The sequence below is a fragment of the Dipodomys merriami genome, unplaced genomic scaffold (assembly GCF_024711535.1).
Source record: "Dipodomys merriami isolate MVZ:Mamm:240054 unplaced genomic scaffold, mDipMer1.0.p SCAF_4, whole genome shotgun sequence".
NCBI lineage: Eukaryota > Metazoa > Chordata > Mammalia > Rodentia > Heteromyidae > Dipodomys > Dipodomys merriami.
In genome coordinates, this window is record NW_027205603.1 from 93,079,098 (window position 1) to 93,106,200 (window position 27,103).

At 58.9% G+C, this 27,103-nt stretch overlaps 1 protein-coding gene across 1 annotated transcript in view; it reads right to left on the reverse strand.

The window, feature by feature from the left end:
• Ago2 (argonaute RISC catalytic component 2) overlaps positions 1-25,670 on the reverse strand; it is a 70,988-nt gene extending 45,318 nt beyond the window's left edge. The window contains exon 1 of the mRNA XM_069991463.1: positions 25,521-25,670. Coding sequence (XP_069847564.1) covers positions 25,521-25,542 — 22 coding nt within the window. The 5' untranslated portion in view covers positions 25,543-25,670. The remainder of the gene's footprint in view (positions 1-25,520) is intronic.
• Between the last annotated feature and the right edge of the window lie 1,433 nt (positions 25,671-27,103).

The following is a 27,103-nucleotide window of genomic DNA, read 5'->3' on the forward strand; positions in this document are numbered from 1 at the left end:
TCACCCAACTGTCTTGAGCGACTGTCAGAGAGCCTCCTCCTCCGCCTCCTCCTCCTCCTCCTCTCTCTGACCGCAGAAGCTGCTGTTAGGGGGAATCCTGAGAATCCAGATCTGCCCTCCAGCACTGTGTCGCCCGTGCGTGGCAGGAGCCACCTCTGATGCCCGGCTCCTGGCCAGCAGGCCTAGCAGGGACTCCGCTGCCATCACCAGAGCTGCACGGATGCGCGCCGAGTTCCCGACTGACCAGCCGCATGACCACCGGGCTCTCCAGCATGTGGTCAGCCCACAGCCTGCTGGGGCACAGGCAGGGCTCTGGGCTGGGAACCCCAGGGCAGAGGTCCTGGGGCACCACACCAGGGTGGTAGGGCGCTGCAGGGTCAGCCATCACAGGGTTGAGGTAGAGCCCGGTACCCAGACCATTCAAGTAGACGGAGCTGACAGGTTAGGCAGGCACACATCTCAAGTCTGCTGGGTAAGAACGTCTTGTCACCTCATCTTATTTCTCAGCCATCAGGCTTCTATTAAGGACCTACTGTGCGAGGAGCATGCCCCCCCCCCCGCTGAGCACCAAGTCCCTGACCATAGCTGACACATGACACATCTTAGGACTTGGAGGTGAACGTCACCTTGGAAACCAGGGGAGGAAATAGCTCACGCCTCCCAGCAGACTTGCTCTGAGTCACTGGGTGCTAGAGACAGGGCCAAAGCTTGATCTAGGGGGTGTGGCCCCAGCAGGGGAGACTTCACAGAAGGGAGGTGACTGGCTGCGGGCTTCCTGTCACTGCCTCTTACTATGAGTCACATGACCTTTAAAACCAGACCCAGCCGCATGACTGCTCCGTCCTGGGGAATCGGAAGGCTCCTTATGAAAACCTAAGCCGTTAGATGACTCAATTAGCTAAGACCATGATTTTGAGGGCAAGCAGCAGTGGCCACTAATAAGTGGGCCTAGGGCCCAGGGCTTTCCTTCGGGAAGTGGGACCAGAGCCTCCCCCGACCCGTACCCCAGGTTCTTTCTAGATCTGTGTTCAGCACACTAGGCAGCCTCTATAGAAACTGGGAAGGCCTAAGAAAGCAACAGAGAGAACTCAGGGGGCTGGGAGCGCTGTGCACGCCCTGGGCCAGTCTCCCGTGGACACCCTCTCCTCCGTGGCTCAGGTTGGCCTCACCATGGAGAAGCCTCTGGAGACTTGGGTTGGGTGAGGTCGGGGTCCTCCGAGGGAGAACAGCCAAGCACCAGGGCTATCAGGCCTGCACTGCTCATGGGGGCCTCTGGGCAGGACAGACCCTAACTGCTCCAGAGAGAGGGAAGGCCAGGCCATCAAGACCCAGGACACGCGGTGACAGTTCACCTGTTGTCTACACGGGCCAGGCCGAACTGCACAAAACAGAAGAAAAACAGGTTTTGTTTTGTTTTTTTCATTTTAGGCTTGAACAGGGAATTCAGAATGTGCTAAGAAGGCAGCTGGCAACATCTGCTCAGGGAGCTCAAGGGAGAATATGACAAGCGCGCTCCACACTCCATCCAGGGCTGGAGGCCTCACCCCTAGCAACCGCCACTAGCCAACTGTGAACAAAGAACACCCGCCAAAGCCCGCCCGCACCCAGGCAAGTGGGTTCTGTGCAGCCCACGCCAAGGCGCACAACAGCGACTGACGTCACAGCTGCAGCCAGAAACCTCCCTGTCTCAAAGTCAACCCGAAGCAAGCTTGGAAGCTGCTAAGCGAGCAAAGCCGAGAGCAAGGCCCCAGCTCCCAGACCTAGAGACACTGCTGAAGCTGAAAGACGAGAGGGAAACACTCCAGGAGGAACGCCCCCCCCCCACGCCCCTCCCCAACAACCCTCCAGGGACAGGGGAGCCCCGAGGGCTCTGGGTGCCAGTGCTGCACAGCAAGTTCCCGGAACACAACACAGACAACGCCAGCATCCGCGCTGGGAAGAGACGGGCGTCCTCACAGGCTGGACGGCCCCTCCACATTTGCATGAGGTGACGTGGCTCCAGCCAGCGCCCTGGTCCTCTCTCCTGCGGGGCTTTCTGGTGGGGACTGAAGGAGAGGGGAAGGCCTGTGCGGACCACCCCAGCCACCTCTGACCTGTGGGTATCATCTTTGGAGAGGGTGACAGTTCCTGGAAGGCTTCACTTCTGTCCTCCCTCTCGGGCGGGCAAAGCCAGTGGCAGTTGGCCTGAGGGCTCCTGAGCAGGGGTGCGGCCACACCTGCCGTGAAGGGAAGCTGGCTTGTGCTGAGGGTGCAGGGACCATGCCTCTGTTCTGCTCCTCTGGCTGAATGAACAGTGCCCTGGGTGTGTCCTGACCTGGCATGACTAAGTGTGAGCCCAGAGCGGCTTCCGTTAACATAGAATGCGTGTGCGGCCGCCTAGGCCCCACTGCCCTTGCTCCCTTCTGGGCAAACTCCACCCACTGGGAGGGTGGGACCCCAGACTCAGCCCTGTGGCCCATCCCACGTCCTGTGAGCCAACCTCCCCTCAGCTCCGAGAGCCGGGACGGCCACACCCACCCCCTACCCCCAGACCACGCCAAGCAACTCCTGCACAGAGCCCGCAACGCTGGTGTGCCAGAGGAAGTTCTGCCACCCCCTGTCCTACCTAGGAGCACACACAGGCGTGTACACACAGGAGTGCAACGGTGAAGCACACGCATGATTATACAAAGGATAATTAAGCACACTGATGATTAGAAAACCAGCAGTCTATAGACCACAATAAGGACAACTTGCCTTGTGAAGGTTAAAATGTGTTTGTGACTGTAGGTATCACTATTCCACAATACTGTGAAGTATGTGAAATTTATGTAATCACCTAATCTCAATTAAGGAAAAAAAGTGAGAGAAGGGATGGGTTAGGAGAGATGGGTGACAATGCTGTCAGACACTTTATACTCATATACTGTTTTCTAGAATGGGAACTTTTTTCTAGAATGGCAACTACTTAATAATAAAAAAATAGAAAGAAAAAAGAAAAAGAAAACCGGCAGTGAGCCCACTAAGGAAAGTTCCCGAGACCCTTATCTCCAATTAACCACCAAAAAGTCAAAAGTGGAACTGTGACTCGTGGCAGACAAAACTCAAGGCCAGTGCCCAGGCCCTGAGTTCAAGCCCCAGCGCCTGCGCGCATACACACACACACACACACACACACACACACACACACACACGCACGCACACACACACGCACGCACGCACGCACGCACGCACGCAGATTCTAACGTCCTCTTCCTGCTGCCATGGCCACTGCTACCGCTCGCTAAGACCTCTGCCGCCTCCTTCGGGGAGTGGGCCCGGCCCGCCAGCCTTGGCGTCTGTGGTCTGGGGCCTTGTCCACCTGCACCCACCACCGCCCTGCCTTCACTGCACTTCCGCAGCACCTCAGTCCTAACCATCCCAGAGTAAAGGTGAGGATGGGAAAATCAGGAAGATGTCTTCCACGATCTTGTTTGTGCCATATATGCTTCCTATAATCACCCCCCACGGCCTCCCCGTCCTGGTTTCCAGGATCCTGTATCACGTGATTCTCAGGCTCGTACGGAAGCCGGAAGCATGCACACACGCACGCACACACGCACAGCCACAGCATCTATTCCCCCTAGGATAAAAGTCAGATTTGGAGGGACTGGTAATATAGCCGTCACAGGGCGCCTGAGTCAACACCTGTACTCCACAAGTCCCAGGGGTGAAGCTTTCCTTACCCTCAGCCCAGAAGTCACAACTCCCGGAGGGGATACTTAAAGACAGAATCCCTAATCCCTCCCACCAGACATTTGAAAAGTCACTTCTAAACACCACCATACCAGCCGGTCCCATGGAGGTACAATTTTCTAGCCAGAATAACTGTTCACGGGTGAAGTGTGGAAAATAAAGTACACAGGACCCCAGGACTGCTAGGTTTCTCCCAGCAAAGAACTCAGGTTATGCTGGAACATGCTGGAACCCTCTGGAATGCTGAATAATGGTAACTGCACAGGTCATACTGTGGGCTGTGCAGACACACAGAGCCCTGGTTATCACAGAAATGGCACAGTTACAGAATTGTCCCACTGAGCCCGGCTCCGGCAACAGGCTGATTTCATTTCTTGCTTTCTGTGGAGCGGAAGACGAGGCTCTCCTGCTTCCACAGCCCTTGTTTGGCCCACCACTGGGGCCTGGCAAGGCCTGGCATCCGGGAAACTGAGCCCCGTATAGCACAAGCTAGAACCCCAATATCACCAAGCAGCCGGACAATACCTCAAAGTGACATTGGCCTTGGATAAACAGGCTCGGGAAATGACCCAGGTGGATGTTTTCTTCATATTAAAACTCCCACAGCTGGGCCTCAGAGTTAGTACCTGAGTGATCGCACGCCTGTCATCCTAGCTACGTAGGAGGCTGAGATCTGAGGATCATGGTTCAAAGCCAGCCTGAATAGCAAAGTCTGTAAAATTCTTATCTCCAATTAACCATCAAAACACAAATGAACAAACAAAAACCTGGCAGAAGTGGAGCTGTGGCTTGAGGGGTACAGCACCCAGAACCCTCCTGGGACTGGAGGACACCCTCGTGTCCAGCCACCCGGGAGTCCTGGCCGTGGCAGCTGGTCCTGTGCAGCCACACCGCTATCTCATTGCTGAACACCTCCACCTGCCCCAAGGCCGCCCCAGCCCTCTCCTCCCAGCCCAGATGCCACCCGGCCCTCTCTCTCTCGGGATCTCCGTGTCATCAGGGGAATCGTGGCCCCTGGTCGGCTGGGGCCCGGCGCCTTCCCGCAGCAGGACGGCGGCGCATGCACGCCAGAGATCTCCGACAGTCACCTGGACTGCCTTCACAGACTTCGTGGACACCCACCCTCCCCAGAAAACTGACCCAGCTACTCAGCTTCCGTGGACACGGGCTGTCGGATGGCCTGCTCCCCGCCCACAGCACAGGTGTGATTGTTCCACATCACGGGGGGTCATGGGGAGGTGGGGGGCTTGCAGGAACGCTTCCTGACTCTGCTCACCCTTCTGGAATCCCGCCTCCTGAGAAAGCAGCCACCAACCCAGGACGGCCTGGCTGTCCACAGAGAGGCCCAGCCGAGCTGCCCGACACCCACGGGGGTCACAAAGACCAGACACAGCAGCGAGTGCAGTCTTAAGCCGGTTTTGAGGAGCACCAGGAAATGAGGCAATGGGAAATATCCACCCGGGGGACGCGAGCGTGCCTACCCAAAAGGCCCCAGGCACGCCACCCCGCTGGGGGGGCACTTCGGCCGTGAGGTCACCCTTAATGAGCTAACCAAAACCAGGGAACAGCCAAGTGCCCACTAGCGGGACAAATTTTTTTTTCAAACCAAGCACAAAGAAAAGGAGATCTCTAGCCGGGCGCCAGTGGTTCACATCTGTCATCCTAACAACTCAGGAGGCAGAGATCTGAACGTCACAGTTCAAAGCCAGCCCCGGCAGGAAAAGTCCGTTGAGACTTTTATCTTCAATAAACCACCAGAAAACCGGAAGTGGCACTGTGGCTCAAATGGTAGAGTGCTCGCCTTGAGCTGAAGAGCTGAGAGACAGCACCCAAGCCCAGAGTTCAAGCCTCACAACTGACAAGAAGAAAGGGAAAGGAGATCTGAGCCCCCCCCCCCCCCCCCGCCGCCTGTCATCCAAGGAATGGCTGTGGTCATGGTCACAGCGCTGTACCCCTCGGACGTTCACACAGCTATTTATGGATCAGTGGTGGATGGACTTGCCTCAACCCTGCAGGTCAGGAAATGAGAGGGGCCTCCGCTGACACTTCGGGGGGCCAATAGGACCATGAAATCATCCTGATGCGGTCCATCTGTCAGCCGAGCACATGCTACTGTATTTACAACTCTGCAAGTTCACTAAAAACTGGCAAGAATTTCCCCAAATCATAAATGTGGAGACGTTTAAATGTCTCCTGCAGAACATGCAAGTGTTTGAATTCACCTGCGGTCAAGCTGGGGGATTCTGACCCCAGGGAGAGGACAGACACCCTCAGAGGACATTTCCAGAGCAGGATGGGCGTGTACAGCTCCAGCCCCTGGGAGTAGGCCGGGTGCACCGACCAGACACAGGACAGACCTCAGGGAAGAAGAGCAACAGGCAGCCCATATGGCCCATGACAGTGACCTGTCATCCTGGCTGGGCTTTAAGGCGTACCCCGTCAGCAACCTCGTAAGTATGAAAACAAAGTATGCCCAATGGCAAATGAATGGCTAAATGGAGGGTGGCACTTATCCTGAGAGGTGCGATGAGGGCAGTGCTGGCCACGGGTTTCCACTCTGTGAGCCACCACACACCATGGGGGAGGGGACCTGGGGACACAGCTGCCCTGGCCACAGCACCTGTCTGTGTTCTGTGGGTTACGTGTGCGCGTCCACCATCCAACCACCAGCTGTCCATGGCAGAGTCCCTCACAGCCTCCCCTCCACGGGAGACATTCCCCCTTGGCCTGGGAGAAGCCACGCTGCTCTACCTTGAGAAAACAAAGCTGTGGCCTTTTCAGATGTCAGTATCAGACAGACAAGCCAATCGAGAGATAGGCCTTTCAGTCAGGCACCAGTCTCACGCCTGTAATCCTAGATACTCAGGAAGCTGAAATCTGACGATCATGGTCTGAAGCCAGCCCAATCAGGAAAGTCTGGACTCATCTCCAATTCACCACCAAAAAGTGTAAAGTGGGGCTGTGGTTCAAGTGGTAGAATGCTAGCCCTGATTAAAAAAAAAAAAAAAAAAAAAAAAAAAAAAAAAAGCTCAGGGACAGGACCCAAGCCCCAGTTGAGGCTTCCTGTTGGCCGCACCCCAAGCCCAGTGCCCCCCACCCCTGGCCCTGGGCACAGGGACCCAGGGTGTCTGCAGCGTTTTGTGGCCTGGTGGTCACAACCCTGGAACTGCTTCCCCAGGAGAAGCACCAGGCAACACTACCCGGTGCACCTCGTTCAACCCAGGGCTGTCAGACAGCACAGCCAGCAGCTCTCTCTCAGCCCTGACCCGAGGCCCCCCAGCAGCCACCGCCCGGGCAGAGAGCCAACCAGACAGTGGCCTCTCATTCCTTCAGCCCACAGAGCCTCCTGGAGCACGTGGGCAGGCAGGGCACGGGGGAGCCCGCCCCCCTCATGTCATCCGATCTTCCCTGCAGCTTCCCCCGCCAAGAAAACCACTGCATCCTGGGCTGTGCCCCGCCAGCTGAGCTGCTGTGGTTTGCGGGCCTCAGTCCACCGCTCCTGGAAAAGCCTTGCATGTGTCTGTCCACAGGGGAGCCAGACAAAGCAGGGAGGGCAGGGAGGTAGGGAGGGAGGGCTCTCTGCCAGGCCACTCCTCCCACTCCTCCCAGGAGCTGGGCAGGGCCACCTGCTGAGCCAACATGGCACCTGAATGCACCCTGCAGCGGCTAACAAGCCCTCACCCAGCCCACCAAGGCCTCGACCCCTCCCATCTCCACCCCAGGCACCCTGGCTGCCCAGTCCGGCCCGGTACCAACACCTCAGTGCCAAGGGGGTGCCCCCAGCCCTCACTCCCATGTGCCACTCCAATGGGAGCAGCAGTGTGTGGCTGAGTGGCTGAAATCCAGGGAGCCATGAGGTGGGGCAGAGCTGTGGCCAGGCTCCCCACCACGCAGCCGCCCGCTGAGCGCCTCGGAGGATGATGGGAGCTATTTATAGGAGACAGCTCTGAGCAGGTCGCAGGAGGAACTTCAGTGTGCCCACACAGGCTCTCGCCCAGTCCTTTCCTGCTGACCGCCCCCCCCCATCCTCCTCAGCTTCCTGGCATCAGAAACAGCGTGGGGCACGGCCGGCTGGCCTCTGGGTGCTCAACAGTGCAAGGTGGAGGAGAAGAGGGAGGGAGGGAGGCAGCCAAGGCAGGACAGAGCGCAGGGAGGCCAGCAGGGAAGGCCGGCAGGGAGGGCCGGGCACCAGGCCTGGCAGGAGATGGTCAGCTCCATCCTTGTCCCTGGGCTGGGGGTGCAGGACACACGCAGTGACACCACTCTCCCAGTCTCACCTGAGCACCCCAACACCAGGACCCCGGTGGGTGTCTGGCTGCTCTGTGGGGAGCGAAGGGGATGCAAGCGGGAGGCTTCCTTTGTAAATGAGGCTCAAGGCAGCACCCACAAACACACGGAACCCAGCAATACCTTGCGTGTCAACAGTAGTGGCGGGCATCGTCAGATCGCTCTCTCGAGCGACACCCCAAATGCCATTCGTGTGAATTAAGAGAAAGAAACAGCACCCACGCGGCCGGGAAAGGCAGAGCGGCTCTCGGGCTCACCTCCACTTCCCCACAAAGCTCGGCAGAACTCAGCTGAGCCACAGCCCGGCCCTGGGGGACTTCCTGCTCCCCCCACACCAACGATGTGAGGGATCTTCCCCCCGACAGCTCCCCAGGCTTAAGTCTCCCCCCACACACACTTACTCCCCGCCACTCCTACAGGTAAGCAGAGCCTCCACATCAGGTGAAAGCATTTGCACCTCAGCTCTGACAACTCCGAGGACAGCTGTGTGACCCCAGAGCTGCTTAGAACTAACGTGCGGCTCAGGTTTCTCACACACACATGGCTGTCGGGCAGAATTCAGGATGCTTCCAATCCAGCAGTTCTCAAAGTACATTGTGGAACTCCAGGGTCTCCCCGAGCTCTAATCCTTGTGTCTGCCCCGCTGACAACTGGGCTGAGGGCCGAATGTAGGGTGAGCTACCCCACCATACTCTCAGCCACTGGACCTGACTCCACAGAAAGAAAAAATAAATCAGCTTTGCTGAGCACAGTGGTGCACACCCATAGTTCTAGCACTCAGGAGGCCAAGGCAGGAGGATCGTGCATTTGAGGCTAGTAGTGTAAATGACATGGCAGGTTCTGAGGGCCATGCTGAGCTTATGCACCCGGAGCTGACCACGGCCTCTGTCTGTGGGAGGCGGGAGAGGCAGGCATTTTCCTCAAAAGTGAAACAAGCAACCTCCCTAACCACTTTGGAAAAAACAGTTCAGGTATGTGCAGCAACTAACAAAATCAAGCTTTCCCATGAAAATTAGAATTAAATACTTGAAGTAAAAAACATTTATATGGGCCACTGTGAGATGGAAAAAGCTTCTAAATACACTAAAGAGACCAGCGGGGGTGTTCCTGAGCTTTTGAGTATTCCTTATCCAAAATCGTCAGAAGTATCTCCGATATGCCAGTGGGCCTGGGTAATTAATGTGCTACCTGGGGACATAATCCATTCCTACTTTTTTTTTTTTTTTTTTGTCGGTCATGTGGCTTGAACTCTGGGCCTGAGCGCTGTCCCTCAGCTCTTCAGCTCAAGGCGAGCGCTCTACCACTTGAGCTACAGCGCCACTTCCGGTTTGCTGGTGGTTTATTGGAGATAGGAGTCTCACAGTCTCTCCTGCCCGGGCTGGCTTTGAACCGCGATCCTCAGATCTCAGCCTCCTGAGTAGCTAGGATTACAGGCGTGAGCCACCAGTGCCCAGCTTTTTTTTTGGGGGGGGGGGGGAGTCAGGTCGTGGGGCCTGAACTCTGGGCCTGGGTGCTGTCCCTCAGCTCTTCAGCTCAAGGATAGCACTCTACCACTTGAGCCACAGCGCCACTTCTCTACCACTTGAGCCATGGTGCCACTTCCGGCTTTTTTCTTTTTGCTTAGGTGGTGCTGAGGAATCGAACCCAGGGCCTCAGGTATGCAAGGCAAGCGCTCTACCACTGAGCCACCTTCCCAGCCCCTAACTCAGTTTTAATATATCACATACAGTAAGTACTGCCAGACATGACTCACAGCAGTGAAACAGTGGAAGAGCACAGGAGTTCCTGAGCACACAGGACGTAAGAGCAGCCCCTGAATGTGGGTCCTCATCCCAGAGCAAACACAAGCCTCTCCCAGCTGTGATCCCGCTAGGAGGGGATTTGAACAACTGGCTGCTTTTGGCTATCACCAACACTCAAGAGAGAGCAAGGGGGAGGGGTCTGTGCAGATGCTGATCGCCCGCAATCCTGTCATCTAATCACCAGGGCAGACATCCTGAGCATATCTTTTTTTTTTTTTTTTTTAGAAATGTGGCAAATTGTCATGTTGCCTCCAACTTAATCCAACCCCTTCAGTTTAAACAACCATTTACTGAGCACTTGGCTCAAAAGACAGCAAACACCATTCACTTCAAAATACATAAAACGACACCAGGGGAAAGAGATGAGCAAACAGGTCTTAGCTGAGTGGGGCGCCTCTCCACACCTGGCTGTGGGCGTGGAGAGCAGAAGACCGGCCACCGCTCACTTCCACCCTGCCACCCAGGACCTACTAAGCCAGGTGAGTGCATCACCCAAACACCAGCCACACGCCGCAGCTTTCCAGCTTTCCGTCCTCTCCCCACTGCTTTCCCCCCCTTAAAGTTTAACCTTTTAAAGAGGACTTGGGCTCCATAGTTAAGCCCTTGCCCTCAGGGCAGGGGCCCTGGGTGTGTTTTGTTGTTGTTGTTTTCATTTCTATACTGGAGCTTGAGCTTAAGGCCCTAGGGCCCCTTAGCCTTTTCCCCCAAGGCTGTTGATCTACTGTCTACTTGTGCACAGCTCCACTGCTAAGAGTCCTGTGGACTTTAATTGCCTGGGCTGGCTTTGAACCTCCATCTTCTCAGGTCTCAGCCTGCTGAGCAGCTAGGACGACAGGCATGAGCCATGGGTGACTGGCAAGGCCCTGGATTTGACCCCAGCATGGCGAACAAACAAAAAGCCACCGAGCCCCAGAGCCCTCGTGCTCCAGGTGGGGCCTCTCCGGCGCAGCGCTGATGCTGATGGAGTACAGCCGAGCGCGGAGACACCCCGGGGCGGGGGACACCTCGCTGTGGCCACAGGCCCGGCTGTACAACCAGTGCACTCTCCCACTCTCATCGGTGATCCGCTGTCTCCTTAGGACCCCCTCCACCCAGTGCAGACAGGGAATGACAGAGCCAGGAACTGTGCTTCCGCCAGGCTTCCATCCTACTCCCCATGCGAGCATCCCCCCATCCTCCCCACGCAGCAGACAGCGCAGGGGGGGGGGGGCGGCTGGAGAAAGGCCCAAGGGAAACCTGATGGTTGGCAGGGACCCCAGTGAGCGTGCTTGCTGAAACCCTGTTAAAACCACACCGAGCAAGAGCAGAGCCCAAGTCCACTCATTTTCTCGAAATAGCATCAAACAAACAAACAAAAAAAAACACACACAACCATCCACTCAGCCGATTGTTCTTTAATTAAAGCCTAGAAACTCCAAACCCATTAAGTTCCACGTCTATTTTTTCCCCTTTTGTTCCTTTATGAAGCTATGAAGCTTGCTCTATTTCAAAGAATTCCCTCATAAAGGTCTGAATGTCTCTGCGGAGTCCTGACCCTGCTACCACCAGTCCTGAGTGCAACCCCCAGGCCACACCCCGTTGGTGACGCTCCCGAGCTAGTTGGGCTTGAGTAAGGAAGGGGTCCACAGCCCGGGCTCTCTGCTTGCTCTCAGATGACAGCAAGCCTCTCACACGCACTCCCCCACACACACACACGCACTCACCACCCCCTCTCCTCTTCCAAGGTCTGGCTTGAATTAGAAGGCACCATGGAGTTTCAGCACTCAAGTATCTGCTCTGTCTCTTCTATACCTTGTTTACACAGTAGCATCCACAATGTTGGAGCAAACAACAGGGACCAAATGACGGGGTAGACCAAAAGCTATTGGTCCACATTTAACCAAAGCCTCAGATGAGAAACAGGTGCCCGGCTGGCTCCTCCTCGTGGCTGGCCATCTCTCCCATGCCACCAAGGCACACACTGGGGCACAGGCTGGAGCAGTGGGTGTGTCTGGGGGACAAAGTGGGGGCGCAATGCATCACCCTCAGTTCCACTGCCCCACTGTCCAGCTAAAGATGGACTGCCAGGGGCTGGGAAGGTGGCTCAGTGGTAGAGCGCTTGCCTTGCATGCATGAGGCCCTGGGTTCGATTCCTCAGCACCACATGAGCAAGAAGAAAAAAAAAAGTTTGAAACTCTCCTTTAAATCTAAAGAAATAAAAAGGAAAAAAAAAAAAAAAGATGGACTGCCACAGGGGCCCTGGCCACGGCTCCCTCGGCCCACTCCCCCCAGGCGGCGCTGGCACACCACTCAGGATGACCAGTAACACGCTCACCACAACAACGACGTAGTTTAACCCAGTCAGACTGACAATTGCAATTGCATGATACAAACAGGCGTCGCTCTATGCCACAGAACAATGCAGTCCATGGCTGATAGTTCTTGGGAGTCGTGTTACGATATACAATTTTGCATAAGCACGTGGTAGCAATCAAGGACTAGGAGCGGTGCCGTTAGAACCCCCACCAGCGAGTGGGGGACAGATCCAGGGAGCAAAGCTGGGTATGAGCCCATGGGAAAGCCCACTGCTGGCCACCCTCCAGGCAGTGCCCAGCCAGAAGGGCTCAGCACAGCGCTCAGGGTCCGCCTGTGACTGACCACACCGAAGCACACGTCAAGGCATCCTGTTCTCACACTAAGCATCGGGACTTCCCTTCCTGAGCACACACGTGTACAAGCTCCCACCCCATGCTCCCGCAAAGCTCAGCTCTCCACTGCCAACCACACTAAGTCGTGGCCAGCCCCATTCCTCCTAAGAGCTCCACTTTTACATGGCTTTCCATCACACAACTGCCAGGGGACCCCTTGGTACCCCAGCATATGGCTCTCACATTTTTTTGAGGGGAAGGGGGATTGTTGGGCTTGAACTCTGGGCCTGGGTGCTGTCCCTCAGCTCTTCAGCTCAAGGCTAGCGCTCTACCACTTGAGCCACAGCGACACTTCTGGCTTTTTCTGCTTATGTGGTGCTGAGGAATTGAACCCAGGGCCTCATGCACGCAAGGCAAGCACTCTACCACTGAGCCACCTTCCCAGCCCATGAAGTTATTTTTTTTTTTTTTTTGATCAGTCATGGGGCTTGAACTCTGGGCTTGGGCGCTGTCCCTCAGCTCTTGGCAAGAACTGTATCGCTTGAGCCTCAGCGCCACTTCCGGTTTTCTAGTGGTTTATTGGAGGTAGGAGTCTCACAGTCTCTCCTGCCCGGGCTGGCTTTGAACTATGACCCTCAGATCTCAGCCTCCTGAGTAGCTAGGATTACAGGCGTGAGCCACCAGCGCCCGGCTCAGTTATTTTTTACAAATAATATTTATGGTGATTTTGTCTCTTCTTATTTGCCTATCTTCTAAGTTCTCTGAAATGAGTATGCATTTCTTTTTACCATGAAGGACAGCTTGTAAGGAAGGAGAAAAGGAAGGGAAAGAGGAAATAAAGGGGAGAGGGAGGGGAGGGGAAGAAGAGAAGAGGAGGAAGGAGGATGATTCAGGGAGGCTCTGAATCAGAGGCAGCTGAGCTGTGCTCACACTTAGGCCCCGGTAAGTGTGCAGGGCCCTCCCTTCAGATAAAGCCGCTGGCATCTTACCCGTGGGCTGCCTGGAACTTATAGGTGCCACGCACAGCTCCCATCACCCTGGCTGCACGCACGGGGCATCGCAGCAGATGCCTCTGGCCTGCGGCAGCCACTGCTGCCAAGTGCTGTCCGGGCTCCGCTGGCACATCCCTGGTAGCAGCCGGTGGTTCAGGCAACTCTAACCTGCGGCGCGCACCACCAGGGATGGGCAACTCACCAGTGGACAGAGAGAGGGCTTGGAGCCTCCTAAGCCGGCGCAGGCCTCAGCGCAGCACAGGGGCCACCTCATCTTCACCCAGGATCACAACCGTCACCACAAACGCTTCACCAAGCCTCTGACACTCAGGACACCAGGTATCTGTGGGGTCAGGGAAGAGGGCCCCAAGGCCAGGCCAGGGCCCTGGGCCACGAGAATGCCCACAGCTGTGTGTCAGCCACCCTCCAGGGCAGAGGAGAAAGGGACCAGCCCAGCCACCCGGGAAAGCAGCACCCGCCGGTACTGCAAAGAAACAGGCAGAGCAGGCGCACACCAGCAGCCACGGGAAGGTCAGATCGCGATCCTAAAACTACTTCCATGCAGGCTTGGTCTGAAGGGCGACAGACGGGCTTCAAGCAAAGGCCGAACTATCTACTAGCTGATAAAGAAATTCCGAACTGGAAGGGTTACAGTTAACTGAGCACTGTGGTGCTGGATTTGAATTGCAAATGTTAGTACAAACTCATGGCTTTTAACAATGAATAAAGAAGGTGGGCACAGATGCTGGTGTGCCTGTGCACACGTATCCTGGCTGTGTCAACAAGAAGATCGGCAGAATAACCCAGCAGCAGCAAGCACCCTGGGCCCAGATGGGTGGAACCAGCCAGCAGCACTGATGCCCCAAGCCCACTCTCTGCGATCAACCTTCCTAGGAAAACCCCGTTAGGAACCCGGGCCCACGGCAGCGCAGAAGAGTCGGGGAAATGCCAGACTGGAGGAGCAGGGCCAGAAGATAAAGGGCCCCGTGGATAGTCACCAAACCTGATGGACACAATAGGCACCCTGCTGGAAGGGGTTCCAGAAGCAGGCACAGGATACCCAGAAAATGGACAACGATCGACAAATAGCCAAAGTTGCAGGTGAGGTCAGACCTCTGCCTTGAAGGGACATTAAAGGGGCCTCCTGGTCCCCCAACTACTCTACTCATTTTCCTATTAAGGCTGAAATCATTTCACAGTCAAAAAAGAGACATAGTAACTTTTTTTTTTTTTTTTGGTCGGTCGTGGGGCTTGAACTCTGGGCCTGGGCGCTGTCCCTCAGCTCTTCAGCTCAAGGCGAGCGCTCTACCACTAGAGCTACCACTTCCGGTTTTCTGGTGGTTTATTGGAGATAGGAGTCTCACGGTCTCTCCTGCCCCGGCTGGCTTTGAACCACGATCCTCAGATCTCAGCCTCCTGAGTAGCTAGGATTACAGGTGTGAGCCACCAGCGCCCGGCGAGACATTGTAACTTATACAGGACTCTAGGCATTAACAGTGAGACAGGACAGAAAGGCACAATGCCTACATTGCATCTGATTATATATCATCGAAATGAACTCCAGAACAAGGAAATGAGATTATTTTCCTGTTTTTGTTTTCTTGTTCTGTTTGTTCATTTATGTCTTCCTGAGTGTCAGGAGAGGCACAGAAATGGAGAAAGCAAGCGTGAACAAATACAGCGGGGGTGCTCACTAGTCACTACGTGGAAAATGAACTGTACAACTTGTGGGTGGGGATGAGAGAAAAACTGGGAGAGTGAGGGAAGGGGAGACACTGTCCCCCCAAAATATACTCTACCTGACTTAGGTAACTATAACCCCTCTGTACATCACTTTTATAGTAACAACTAAATGTTTTTAAAGAATATAAAGAAAATCACATGAATAGTCAGAATCTTAATTTTAAAGAGAATAACATTTCTGAGGATGGGGACGTAGCTGGGTGTAGCGCCTGAGAGGCCCCGGCTAAATCCCCAGAGGAGGAGCAGGGAGGAAATGAGCAGGCAGCAACGATACTGGGCCTCACCCGGACGCCAGATGACCACGCACATGAAGTCTTCACGTCTTCTCCTCTACTTTGTGCACTTCAAGTGTTCGTTCCTCAACAAGTCCTTCCTATTTTTTTCAGTCCTCGTCTGTGCCGTCAGTGAACTGCATGCATTCACGCTACAGCACTGCCAGATGCATGGCCGCCTACTCTGTCTGAGCCCTCACCCGTGTCCCAGCTACTGGGCAAGGGGGGATCAGGTGCCCCCGAGTCCACTCGGCCAATCAAGGCAGGCCAAGCCCCCATCAAAGATCTCTCGCATTAGACCCAGGCCTCTCATGGCATTCCAGACTCTGTTTTGGTTTTTGCCATTAAATTGTGCTTTGTTTTCCCAAACCTCGTCACAGTCTCGGTCTAGTCTCCCGTGACGCTCCCCAGCGCTTCTTCAAGCCCCTTCTCTTTTTTGGAGTAGAGGAGCCTGTGTGGATGGGCCCACGGCTGTGAGGCGCAGACCACAGGCTGGCTGGGCTGGGGGGCAAGCTGCAGAGACGCTGACCCCTCGCGGCCAGGCCTGCAAGAAGCTAAGTGACTTGGCAGAGCTCACACTGCTGGTTGGTGGTGGAAGAGGTTTTTGCCATTTAACTGTTTATATTCTGATTCCAAATGGGCTACATTGTACACAAAAGAATGAATGTGCCTTGTACCACTTAGGTCCCTCTGAGAAAAATGGACAAAGCTAGGATTTTCCCCCTTAAAATGGTTTACTACATAAGAGCTTCACTTTCTTTTGTTTTTTGTTTTTTTTTTTTTTTGGTCAGTCGTGGGGCCTGAACTCTGGGCCTGGGCACACACTGTCCCTCAGCTCTTCAGCTCAAGGCTAGTGCTCTACCACTTGAGCCACAACACCACTTCAAAATTTTTTTCTGCTTATGTGGTGCTGAGGAATCGAACCCAAGTCCTCATGCATTCAAGGCAAGCACTCTACCACTGAGCCACCTTCCCAGCCCAAGAGCTTCATTTTCTAAAACACTTAGATGCCACTCAAGTATTGGCAAGGATATAGAAAAGCCACAACCTTCCCTGTATCACTAGTGAGAACAGAAAAATAGTGCTGCACCCGGGCGGCACCCTGTCATCCTAGCTATTCAGGAGGCTGAGATCTGAGGATCGCAGTTCAAAACCAGCCTGGGCAGGACGACAAAATGCGGCTGAGATGGAAGGGAAGAGGGAAAAGCAAGCAAGCAATGAGGGTTTGACCCAGGCTGAACCACGAACCCAGAGCACACCCTGCAAAGCAAAGACAGCCCGGCACAAGAGCTCACGGCTGCGCTCCGAGAGCAGGTGAACCGCGCGGCGGAGGCACCAACGCTCGGACTGGAGGCGGAGGGGGCCCAGGGAATGTCTGGGTACCAGCCAAGCAAAGTTCTGGGTGCCTGACCCCCCACTTTTAAGTGTTGTTACATGAATTTCACCTTCAGTGTTTTCTCTAAGACAGGTTTTGTTTTGTTTTGTTTTGTTTTGTTTGGGGGGGTCCGGTTGTGGGGCCTGAACTCTGGGCCTGGGCGCTGTCCCTCAGCTCTTCAGCTCAAGGCTAGCGCTCTACCACTTGAGCCATAGCACCACTTCCGGTTTTTTTCTTTTTGCTTATGTGGTGCTGAGGAATCGATCCCAGGGCCTCAGGCATGCAAGACAAGCGCTCTACCACTGAGCCACCTTCCCAGCCCCAAGACAGGTTTTGAAAGAAGTCCTTCCCTCTGAAACGCTGCCCCTTTTTCTTCGGCTAACTACACCCATGCTGGCGAGGTGCACACGGCCGCTGGGTCAGACTGCAGGGGGAGGTGAGGACGGACTTCCCAGGGGCTGTGTCCCGGGAGGCCAACACTGAGGTCAAGGTCACGGCTTTCCAAGACCCTTGCCACTTGTCATTCCAGAACCACACTTCCCATAAACCTGCCCTGGACTCCCGCCTGGTGCCCGGGGCCACTCATGACGCTGTGTCTTGGGCCACAACTTCAGCTTCACCTCAGCGGCGCTGCCAGGGGCCACCCTGCCCCCAGGGCACCGCCTGAGCAGCTGCCAGGTGGCGGGCGCTGATAGCACGCCACGCCACCCCTCCCCGGCCAGCCATGCGCCGGCCACCAGTGCCATCTCAGGAGAGGGCCACTAGGGAGAGATAACCCAGTGGGCGAACCCCAAATCTGCCAGGGGGGCGGCGCAGTGTGTGCCTTGTGCACACCAAGTCACAGGGGCTCTCGGCAGCACTTCTATGTACTTCGCAACATTTACCGGGGTATAGAATCGTGTCCCAAGACATCCATGTTTTCCTTGACTCAACTCTAGGATCTCAACCTTAGCTGAGGCTAAGGCTCATCAGCTCCCTATCAAAGGCCGCCTAGTGCTGGGACACCCCGGTACAGCACGCAGGAGCCAGAGGCTCGGGACCACGCCCTGCGCAAGGAGAGTGGCGGCAGAGGGCGGGGCCCCCGTGAGGAAAATACACTGGGTGCCAAAAGTCAGGGACTAGAACTTTTCTCTTCCCCTGGACTTCAGAGAATCCGCTCGAGTCTGCCTAGCTGTTGTAGAGGTCTGCCCCTACCGTACCTTCCTGCGGCCCCACTGGGCAGCCCCGGCTCAGCCCCCACCAGATTCCCATCCTACTGGTCCCCCACAATGGTCCTGCTTGTGCCCCCCTCCCTACCCTTCCTGCCTTAGTGTACACCCAAACCCAATGTGGCCAGGGTGAGATCTTATTTGTAGCAGAAACAGAACACCAGGGTCAGAGATCAAGGGTAAGGGAAGGCAAGACACCAGATGGGGGGGGGGCGCCAGACCTCAGGTATGTGTGTGTGGCACCCACAACATGAAGTACCAGGCCCCTAATGTGTGACATCAAACCCAGCCCAGGAGCTCAACAGGTGCGGGCATCCCAACTGCACCCACAGAGAACCAGGCTGCATGGGCCCTGCGGCCCTGCGGCGTGTCGCTGCCTGGTCACAGGCCAGGGGCTGCATCCTCTCCCAAGGTGGTTATTTCCTGCAGCATGTGTCAATCCAAGGACAAGCGATGGAACTGTGTTTGAACAGGGCTCAGGAAGGACCAAGACCAACTTTGCACAAAGAAGCCAGCCATCCCGTCTGGCTGGGTGCAGGGCAACTGCACGCTGCTCTTCCAGGTCCTGAAAACACTCCCACACTGGCACCGCACCGCCATCCTCCTCCAGGCAGGCCTCCCTGCCTCCACGATGACCCCTTGGGTTATTTTAAGCAGGTGGTGACTCTCAGCCCCCTCTCCCCTGCTCAGCCCTCCAGAAGGCCGACCCACAAAGTCCCCTCCCCTAGTCCCTGCTCCTGTCCAGAGCCCTGCTGCGGGGAATGCAGACCACAGCCTCCCCCCCCAGCTCCCGCCACCCCTCCCCTCCCCAACTGCTGACAGCGGCTCTCTCTGAGCAGATGTGAGACTCCAGGGTGACCTGCATGGACTGGCTCCTCCAACCACGCCTGCTCTCACCCGTGTCCTTTCCTCCGCACAGCTGCTCCAGGTATTCCGCCAGGGAACCCCACCCCAGCCGCCTATGCACAGCTTTCTTGGTTCTACATTTCTACTGCCAGGTCCGAGGATGACTGGTTGTGTGCACGGGGTCCTCAAGTGCCCCAGAACATTCCCAAGAAAATAAGACAAGGTGCAGCATTGCTAGGGAGTGGCCACGAGCCAGAACAGGGCCTCTCCCCCCTGCCCGGGCTGACTGCGCCTAGCTGGAGAGCCGGCATGGCCGCCGTGCGGGGTGGCCGGAAATCCCTGCCTCCTCTCAGGCGCTGAGCTCCATCCTCCGAGTGCCGCGCAAAGCATGCCAGGCCAGGCCACGGCTCCAGCCAGTGCCCATCTAGCTCCAGGCACCGCGGCCTGGTGTCCGGTCTGCAGGGCCAAGCCTGGCGTGGAGGCCAAGCACTGACTTTCTGCAGTCACCGCTGCCCCCCGCCAGCGCCTAGCCAGCGCCACAGTGCGGACATGGCCCGCTCACGTCCCTCTCCTTCCCCACCGCAGAGTAAAGACCCACAGTCCTATACCCAAGGGAGAGGAAGAGCGCCCACCTGCCTGCCTGTCGCTCAAGTCCAGGCCCGTGGAGCCTGCTCCGCGCTGCCTTCCTCACCCTGCCCCGGCCCCACCTCCACCAGCCTGCGCCTGACAAGGGCATCCCAGAGGAAGCCGGGTGCCCAGCCCTGGGCTGGGGCCGAGGCCGCCGCCCTGGAGGCCATCACAGCACCGCCCTGGCTTCCGCCTTGGCCTCTCCCCACCTTTTACTGCTATCATGCCATTGATTCCTTTGTTCCCACAAAAAGGGAAATAAATGATGTCACTGCTTGCCAGTGCCGAGGCCAGCCTGGCCCTCGCCATCTCCGGGAGCCTGGCTGTCCCCTCACTTTCTGCTCGGCCCCTTTCATGTCTGGGGCCAGGCTCAGGAGAGCACAGGGTCACGGCCCCCAGAATACCGAGCGCCACACCACCACACCCCACGCACACCAGCACCAGCCTTGCATCGGGTGCGTGAACACGGCAGAAGGCCATCCCGCAGCACAGCCTGAGAAGGAAACGAGTGAAGCACACTGGGGGGCCTCAGACCACAAGCTCCAGTACCCTGGGTTCGAGCTCTGCCACTTACAGAAACGTGACACAGAAGACAAAAGCCCCAGCCATGTCACTCAGCAAGCAAGGAGGAGGAAGAGGAGGGGGGGAGGAGGAGAATAAGAGGAGGAATAAGAGGAAGAGGAGAGGAAGAGGAGAGGAGGAGGAGGAGGAGGAGAAGGACGAGGAGGAGGACGAGGAGGAGGACGAGGAGGAGGAGGAGGAGGAAGAAGAAGAAGAAGAAGAAGAAGAAGAAGAAGAAGAAGAAGAAGAAGAAGAAGAAGAAGAAGAAGAAGAAGAAGAAGAAGAAAAAGAAGAAGAGGAGAAAGAAGAAAGAGTTCTCTGCCCTTTTGGTGCACGTAGGACCAGAGGCCATGGTAACTCCCAGCGCACACAGAAGTCAGAGCAGAGGCTGGGCAGGTGGCTCAGTGGTGGAGCGCTTGCCTAACATGCCTGAAGCCCTGGGCTCGATTCCTCAGTATCACACACACAGAAAAAGCCAGAAGTGGAGCTGTGGCTCAAGCGGTAGAGTGCTAGCATGTTAGCCTTGAGCCAAAGAAGCTCAGGGACAGCGCCCAGGCCCAGAGTTCAAGCCCCAGGAGTCGCAAAAAGAAAAAAGAAAAGAAAAAGCAATCTGAGCAGGAGTGATGTGGGCAACCCGCCGAGGCGGCGCCGTGGGCCCCGCAGCAGGATTCTCACAGAACGGCGACATTCGCAGGATGATCCAGCAAAGCTGGAGCAGCCCTCTGACTCTGGACCCGACGCTGGACCCGGAGCCGCCGGGCCGGGCAGGGCTCAGCCTGGGCCTCTGACTGCGCATGGCTGTGGGCAGCCCTGCCGCAGAGTCTCTCAGCCCCAACCCCACCTTCTCCTGGCCTTGCTAAGCCTTGGCTGGTGCCCTCAGCACCCCAAACCCCACAGCGCAGTAAGCCCAAGCCTCCCCAGAACCCATCAGCGACTATGTCAACGATCCGCTGTCAGCGCTTCTCCGTGACCCCTGGGTCACGGGTCAAAGGCGCCCTGACAGCGGGCGGGACGTGGGCACTGGCACAGTCAGGCATCAACACCAACAGCGCCTGCCTCCTCTAGGGAAGGTGGCCGCTGGGACACGCGTGATGGAGTTGGTGAGGAGATCAGGTCTCCTCCACCCTCTAAGGCGGGAGCTGGGCCCCATTCACCCCACACCCACGGGGGCCTGTCACCAACTCTGCTTTCCAGAAAGAGAGCCGAGGACAGAGCCGCACCACTCACCCAAGGCACGGGGCTGGCCAGGAGCATGGGGTCTGGATTCAACATCCGCCTAGGGAAACTGAGTCTTCATTCAGCCCAAGTGCGAAGAACAGAGGCACCAGGTGCTACAAAAGGGCCCAACAGGGGCCCTGCCCCTGCATCCAGAGCTCCTGCCCAATCAGGGCAGTTTCCGCTTCCTGCTGCTATCTTCTTCAGCTCTCCCATACACGCCCTACCTGTGTGCATGCACAAGCACAACCCATCACACCCGAGTTGCTGTGGAGACCTAAGTGAGTTTTCTGATGTCTGGCTGCGTGCACCTGGCAAGGGCTGGATGCAGGGAACTGTCAGTGTCCGTGTTCCCTGACTCAGGAATAAGAGGAGGCTCTCGCTTCCGGGCAGGCCAGCATGGGGGGAGGAGGGTCCCCTAGTTCTCTCCCTAGACAATCAGCCGCACCCAGCTGCCCCAGCCCCCTCCCCTGGACCCTCCACAGTGGGGTCCACCCCTCTCCCACCCAAGCCCACCATCAGGAGCAGGCACAAGCTGACCGTGCTACACACCAACCCGCGCAGCTCCGTCCTGGAGGAGCAAACATTTGAGGGTGAAGCTGTGCCTGTGCCCCTCACCACCCCCAGCATCCGGCGCGATGCTTAGCACAGTGCGCATGCTCTGAAGAAACCCAATTTGGGACCTCGGTGCTCACTTTGACACATTACACAGGAAATGCTGCAGGCCCACAGCATGGCGGCCGGGAGCCAAGCTGGGCATGCAGGACTTGAACCCAGGCCCTACTGTCCCTGCCCAGCCTAGAGAAAGCTCTTCTAGCCTCTTCATTCCCCGGGAATGTTCTCAAGATTGGCAGGGCAAATGTATAGCTCTCCATTAGCCGAGGACCACATGCATCAGATTAGAGCAGCACCCAGCTCCGCTAGCACACACAAGAGAATGGTGACTCTCGCAGAGGGCAAATGCCCACAGCACAGACAGGAGCACGGGGTGGGGGGTGATGACCTTGAGAAAGGAAGCTTACAAATGACCCTCCCTTGCCCAGCTTGCCCGCCGACATTCTGTGTCTATGTGTGCACATGTGTTTGAACGCATGCACCAACCTGGGACTTGAATTTAGGGCCTGCGTGCTGTCCCTGAGCTATTTTGCTCTATTCTTAGCACTCTACCACAGCTGGCTTCAAACCCCAACCCTCCGATCTTAGCTCCCGAGTAGCGAGGATGACAGGAGTGAGTGAGGCCCAGGCCCTGGCTGGGGAAGCCTGCCCTGCCCACAGACGCGCTGCCGCTCCAGACCGTGACCGCAGTCTTCAGTGCACTGCTGCAAGGGCACAGCCCGGCCCTGGGATATCACAAGGCTCCCAGGAAGCCCTTGGTCTCAGTTGTCCAAAGCTGCTGGGGGTTTGGAGCCCCCCAGCCTGGAGTCCGAGGCCACCGCGCTGGGGGCCTGCAGGCCCAGCGAGCGCCCTGCCATTTCCCAGAGCGGCGCCCGGCACTGGACGCTCCATGGAGGCGAACTCGCAGCACAGTGAGAGCGAAGAACAGCGGCCCCAGGTCCTCAAGGTTCTGGGGGGGGGGGGGGGTGTGGGAAGGTGGCTCAGTGGTAGCGTGCTTGCCCTGCATGCATGAAGCCCTGGGTTCCATTCCTCAGCACCACATAAGCAGAAAAGGCCGGAAGTGTGCTGTGGCTCAAGAAATAGAGCCCTAGCCTTGAGCTGAAGAGCTGAGGGACAGCGCCAGGCCCAGAGTTCAAGCCGCACGACTGACAAAAAAAAAGGTTCGGGAGGGCAGGGAATGGAGATGGAGTCCCCCAAAGCAAGATGTGGAAGTAACAGGCCACAACTGGGGTGCCGAGTGTGGCTGGGTGCCAGCAGTCCCCAACGTGGACCAGATAGGGGACCCAGTGGGGCAAGGCTGTGAGGCGCTGACGGGCAGGAAAGGATAAGAGAAGGGTGGGGTGCAGGCCAGAACCTGCTCTGCACCCCCACACCTGAGCCCAAGCATCTAACGTCAACCACCACCAACACCCACAAGGACCAACAGGAATACTGGGTTGGGGGTGTAGCCTTCAGGTAGAGCACCTGCCCAGCATGTACAAGACCCTGGGTTCCACCCCAGGGCTCCACAAATAACATGGCTTCTTAAGCTTGTGCAATCCTTAGGAGTCCAGGCTTTCCCACCTCTGGACACTGCAGTTCTTCTCTATGGTGTATGTATTGGGGGAAGGGGCACTCACTGCCCAGCCAGCCAACCACACTGCCAGGCCTCAGGGCCTCAGCAGCTGCCTGGGCACAGACCCGAGAGGGCAGGAGATGGCCGCATCCATGTGAGGGGGAAGAAGTGGGTATCAATCCTGCTTACACAACTGGCCTCACGTCTGAACCCTCACAGAGGTTACTTTGTAGCAAACGGGAGGTGTACACAGGAGTGCCAGCCAGCCAAACCCCGACACCAGGGGCAGGAGGTCACCCCCTCCCTGGATACAGTTTCAGCTCTGCCTCTTCCCATGGAGACAGGTGCGGGATTTCAGATTTCACGCAGGTAACGCCGTTCGTCACGGCCACCGTACCCTCTCCATCTTAAACTGACTTTGCATAAATTGCTCAGCAAGTATTACTGGAAGCGGCAACACTATGTGTAACTTTTCTACAGTTCAGGCCCAATGTCTCCTCATTATTCTACGGGAGGAAATGCAGGACAAGCCTGGCTCCAACAACGCCTTTTAGGCAAAATTAAAAGCCTCGGCGCGGAGTCCAACTGAACTGGGCCGGGACCTAACAATTCCAGCACGCGGCCACACCTGAGCCTGGGGCGGCTCCATCGCCAGGAGCCAGGCTCGTCGCCCCCGGCAGCGCTCGGTCTGCTCCTCCCCAGGCCAGGATCTCAGAGTCCTGCGCCACTGCAGCCATTTTCCAAGCCGGGAATGCCCCAAAATGACCCTGGAGATGCGCGAAACCGCTCTTCAAGACGCACCGGGCGGGGCGGGGCGGGGCGGGGCTCCAGCGGGTTAGGAAGGAGTTCACACAAACCAACAAAAACACCGGAGGGAGACCAGCCCGCGGCCCCCGCGAGCCCGCGGCCCTGCGCGGGGTGCGCCGCGGACGGGGCGGGTGCGGCCCCAGCCCGGCTCCCGGCCCCCCATCCAGTCAGTCTGGGCCGGGGTCTGGAGGGACTGGCGGCGCCCGGCCCGCCGGGGCCGAAGGCGGCACACACAAAGCCCGGGAGGCGGGCTGCACCTTCCCGCCGCGTCGCCACCAACTCGCGCGGCCCGGCGCGGCTCTCACCGGCTGGGCGCCTCCGCCGTGCCGCTCATCTCTGGAAGGTTCTCCGGCTGCGCGGCCGGGCGGCCCGGGAGGGAGGGCAGCCGCAGACACCCGCCCCGGGGCGGACGTGGGCACCTCCCGGGCGCGGGGCTCACCCGGCCCTCACGAGCCGTTCGGAGCCCCGAAGGCCGGGAAAGTTGTTCGCAGAGCCGGGGGAGGCGAGGCGACGCCGGGGAGGGCGCGGGATCCGCCGGGCACGGAAACCAGGCGCCCGGAGCCGTCTCGGGGATCCGGTCCGGGGCCGCGGGGCCCCGCGCACCGCTCGGGGAGGCGGCGCGCCGGCGAACCCCGCGGCGGACAAAGGGGGCGGCGGGCGGCGGGGCCCGGCCGCGGGGAGCCACGTGCCCGGCGGGAGCAGGCGGCCGCCCGCCGCTCCGCACCCACCGGGGCACGGCGCTAAGTTTTCTGGAACTTTTCCAGGGAAGGAGAGGCGGCCGGCAGGAAGGGGCGCTCGGGAGGGCAGCCGCGGTGGAGACCGCGTGTCCGGCGCGCGAACCAGGCCCGCGCGGTGCGGGTGCCCGGGGCGCGAGTCCGCTCGGAGCCGCCGCCGAGCGGCGGTGCCCAGGCTTCCCCGCCGCGCGGGGCCGGAGAGCCACCCCGAGCGCCGCGGCCCGCGCCCGCCCCGCCGCGCGCCCGGCCCCGCGCCCCGGTCCCCGGAGCCCGGCCCCCGGCGCGCCCGGGAAGGCGAGGCCGCGCCAGGCGGGCCTCGGGCCTACACGCGCCGCGCCGGCTCCGCCGTGCTGCCGCCGGGCCCCGGGCCGGGACGCGAGCCCGAGGCGCCTGGAGGGCCCAGGCCGCGCGGGAAGCCCGGGCCGCTCCGGGGGGCCCCGGAGCCGCGGGGCGGAGGCGGCGACGCGCCCGGCGCCCGCGATCCTCCCGCCCTCCCCCCCACCCCGACCCCGGGAACGCGGCCCGGGCGCGAGGACTCACCGGGGCCGGCTCCCGAGTACATGGTGGCGCCGCCGAGGGGCTCCGGGGCCGAGGGGCGGCCGCGCGCGCGCCACGGGCCCCGACGCCGCGAGCCGCGAGGGAGCCGCCGGCCGCACGATCCGCCCCGGCGCGGCCGCCTCGCCAAACAGGTTTACCCGACGCGGCCGGGGCGGCGGGCGGAGGCGGCGGCGGGCGGCGCGGAGGGGGAGGGGTGGAGGGAGGCGGCCGCGGAGGAGGGGCGCCGGGAGGGGGGGAGCGGGGAGGGCGGGGGGCGGGGCGCCGGAGGGAGGGGCGGAGGCGGGCCGGGCGGAGGCGCGCGCCCTGGCGGGCGGGGCGCACGGGCGCGGCGCGGGAGCCGAGCTCCGGGGCGCGGGGCAGGACCCCGCGGGCTCCCGGGACCGCGTCGTCCGTCTCCCCGGCGAGCCCCCGCGAGGGAGCCCGGGCCGCGCCGCCGCGTTGCCCGCGCCCAGGCTGCGCGGGAGGTGTGGGTCGGGCGAGCCGGGCGCGTCCGGAGTGGGACCCGCGTCCTGCGGCGGCGCCGCCTGGAAGTTATCAGCGAGGCTGGGCTGTGGGGCTGCTCCCCGGCCCCCGCCCGCCCCCGCCCCCGCCCCCGCCCTCCGGCTGCCACTCCAGCACCGCCCGGCCCTCGCGCGGGCCCACACCGCCATCTCCCGGCGCGGCCCGGGATCCCAGGAAACCCGTGGGAAGCACCTAGAGAGTGCGGGACTGTTCTCCCGAGTTCCCGCCGCGGCGGGTGTGGTGGGAGCCCGCACCCCGCCCGGCCTGGAGGGCCTTCCGACCCCGGCCGGGCCTCGCGCCGTCGGCGCCGCGGCCTCGCTCCGCTCCGCGCCCTGCGAACGCTGGCGGCCTCGTGCCGGGCGCGAGGCCCGTGTAGGGCCCGGGCCGCCCACCCCGCCCGAGACCCCGTCCCCACGCGCAGAACCGGAGCTGCACTGGAACCACCGCGGCCAGGGCGGCGCGCGCGCCTCCGCGGGCCTGGGCCGGGCGGCTGCTCCCCTTCAAACCCCGGCTCCCCTTGGGCTGGGAAGGGGGCTCAGTGGTAGAGCGCGTGCCTTGCATGCATGAGGCCCTGGGTTCGATTCCTCAGCACCACAGAAGCAGAAAAAGCTGGAAGTGGCGCTGTGGCTCAAGTGGTAGAGCGCTAGCCTTGAGCTGAAGAGCTGAGGGACAGCGCCCAGGCCCAGAGTTCAGGCCCACGACCGACAAACCCCGCCCCCCCCAAAAAAAAGAGTCTCTTACAGGCCGGGCACCGTGGCTCACGTCTGTCATCCTAGCTACTCAAGAGGCTGAGTTCTGAGGATTGTGGTTCAAAGCCAGCCCAGGCAGGAAAGTCCATGAGACTCTTATCTCCATTAACCACTAGAAAACCGAAAGTGGTGCTGTGGCTCAAGTGGTAGAGCGCTCGCTTTGAGCTGAAGAGCGCAGGGACAGCGCCCAGGCCGACCCCCAAAAACAAGAACAAAAAAAAGTCTCATAGACTTTCCTCCCTCGGCCTCCCAGCCCGGCTCCCGGCTAAGCACTCTCGCTCTTGGCCAGGGCTTCGTTGTGTCCCTTCTCTGCTA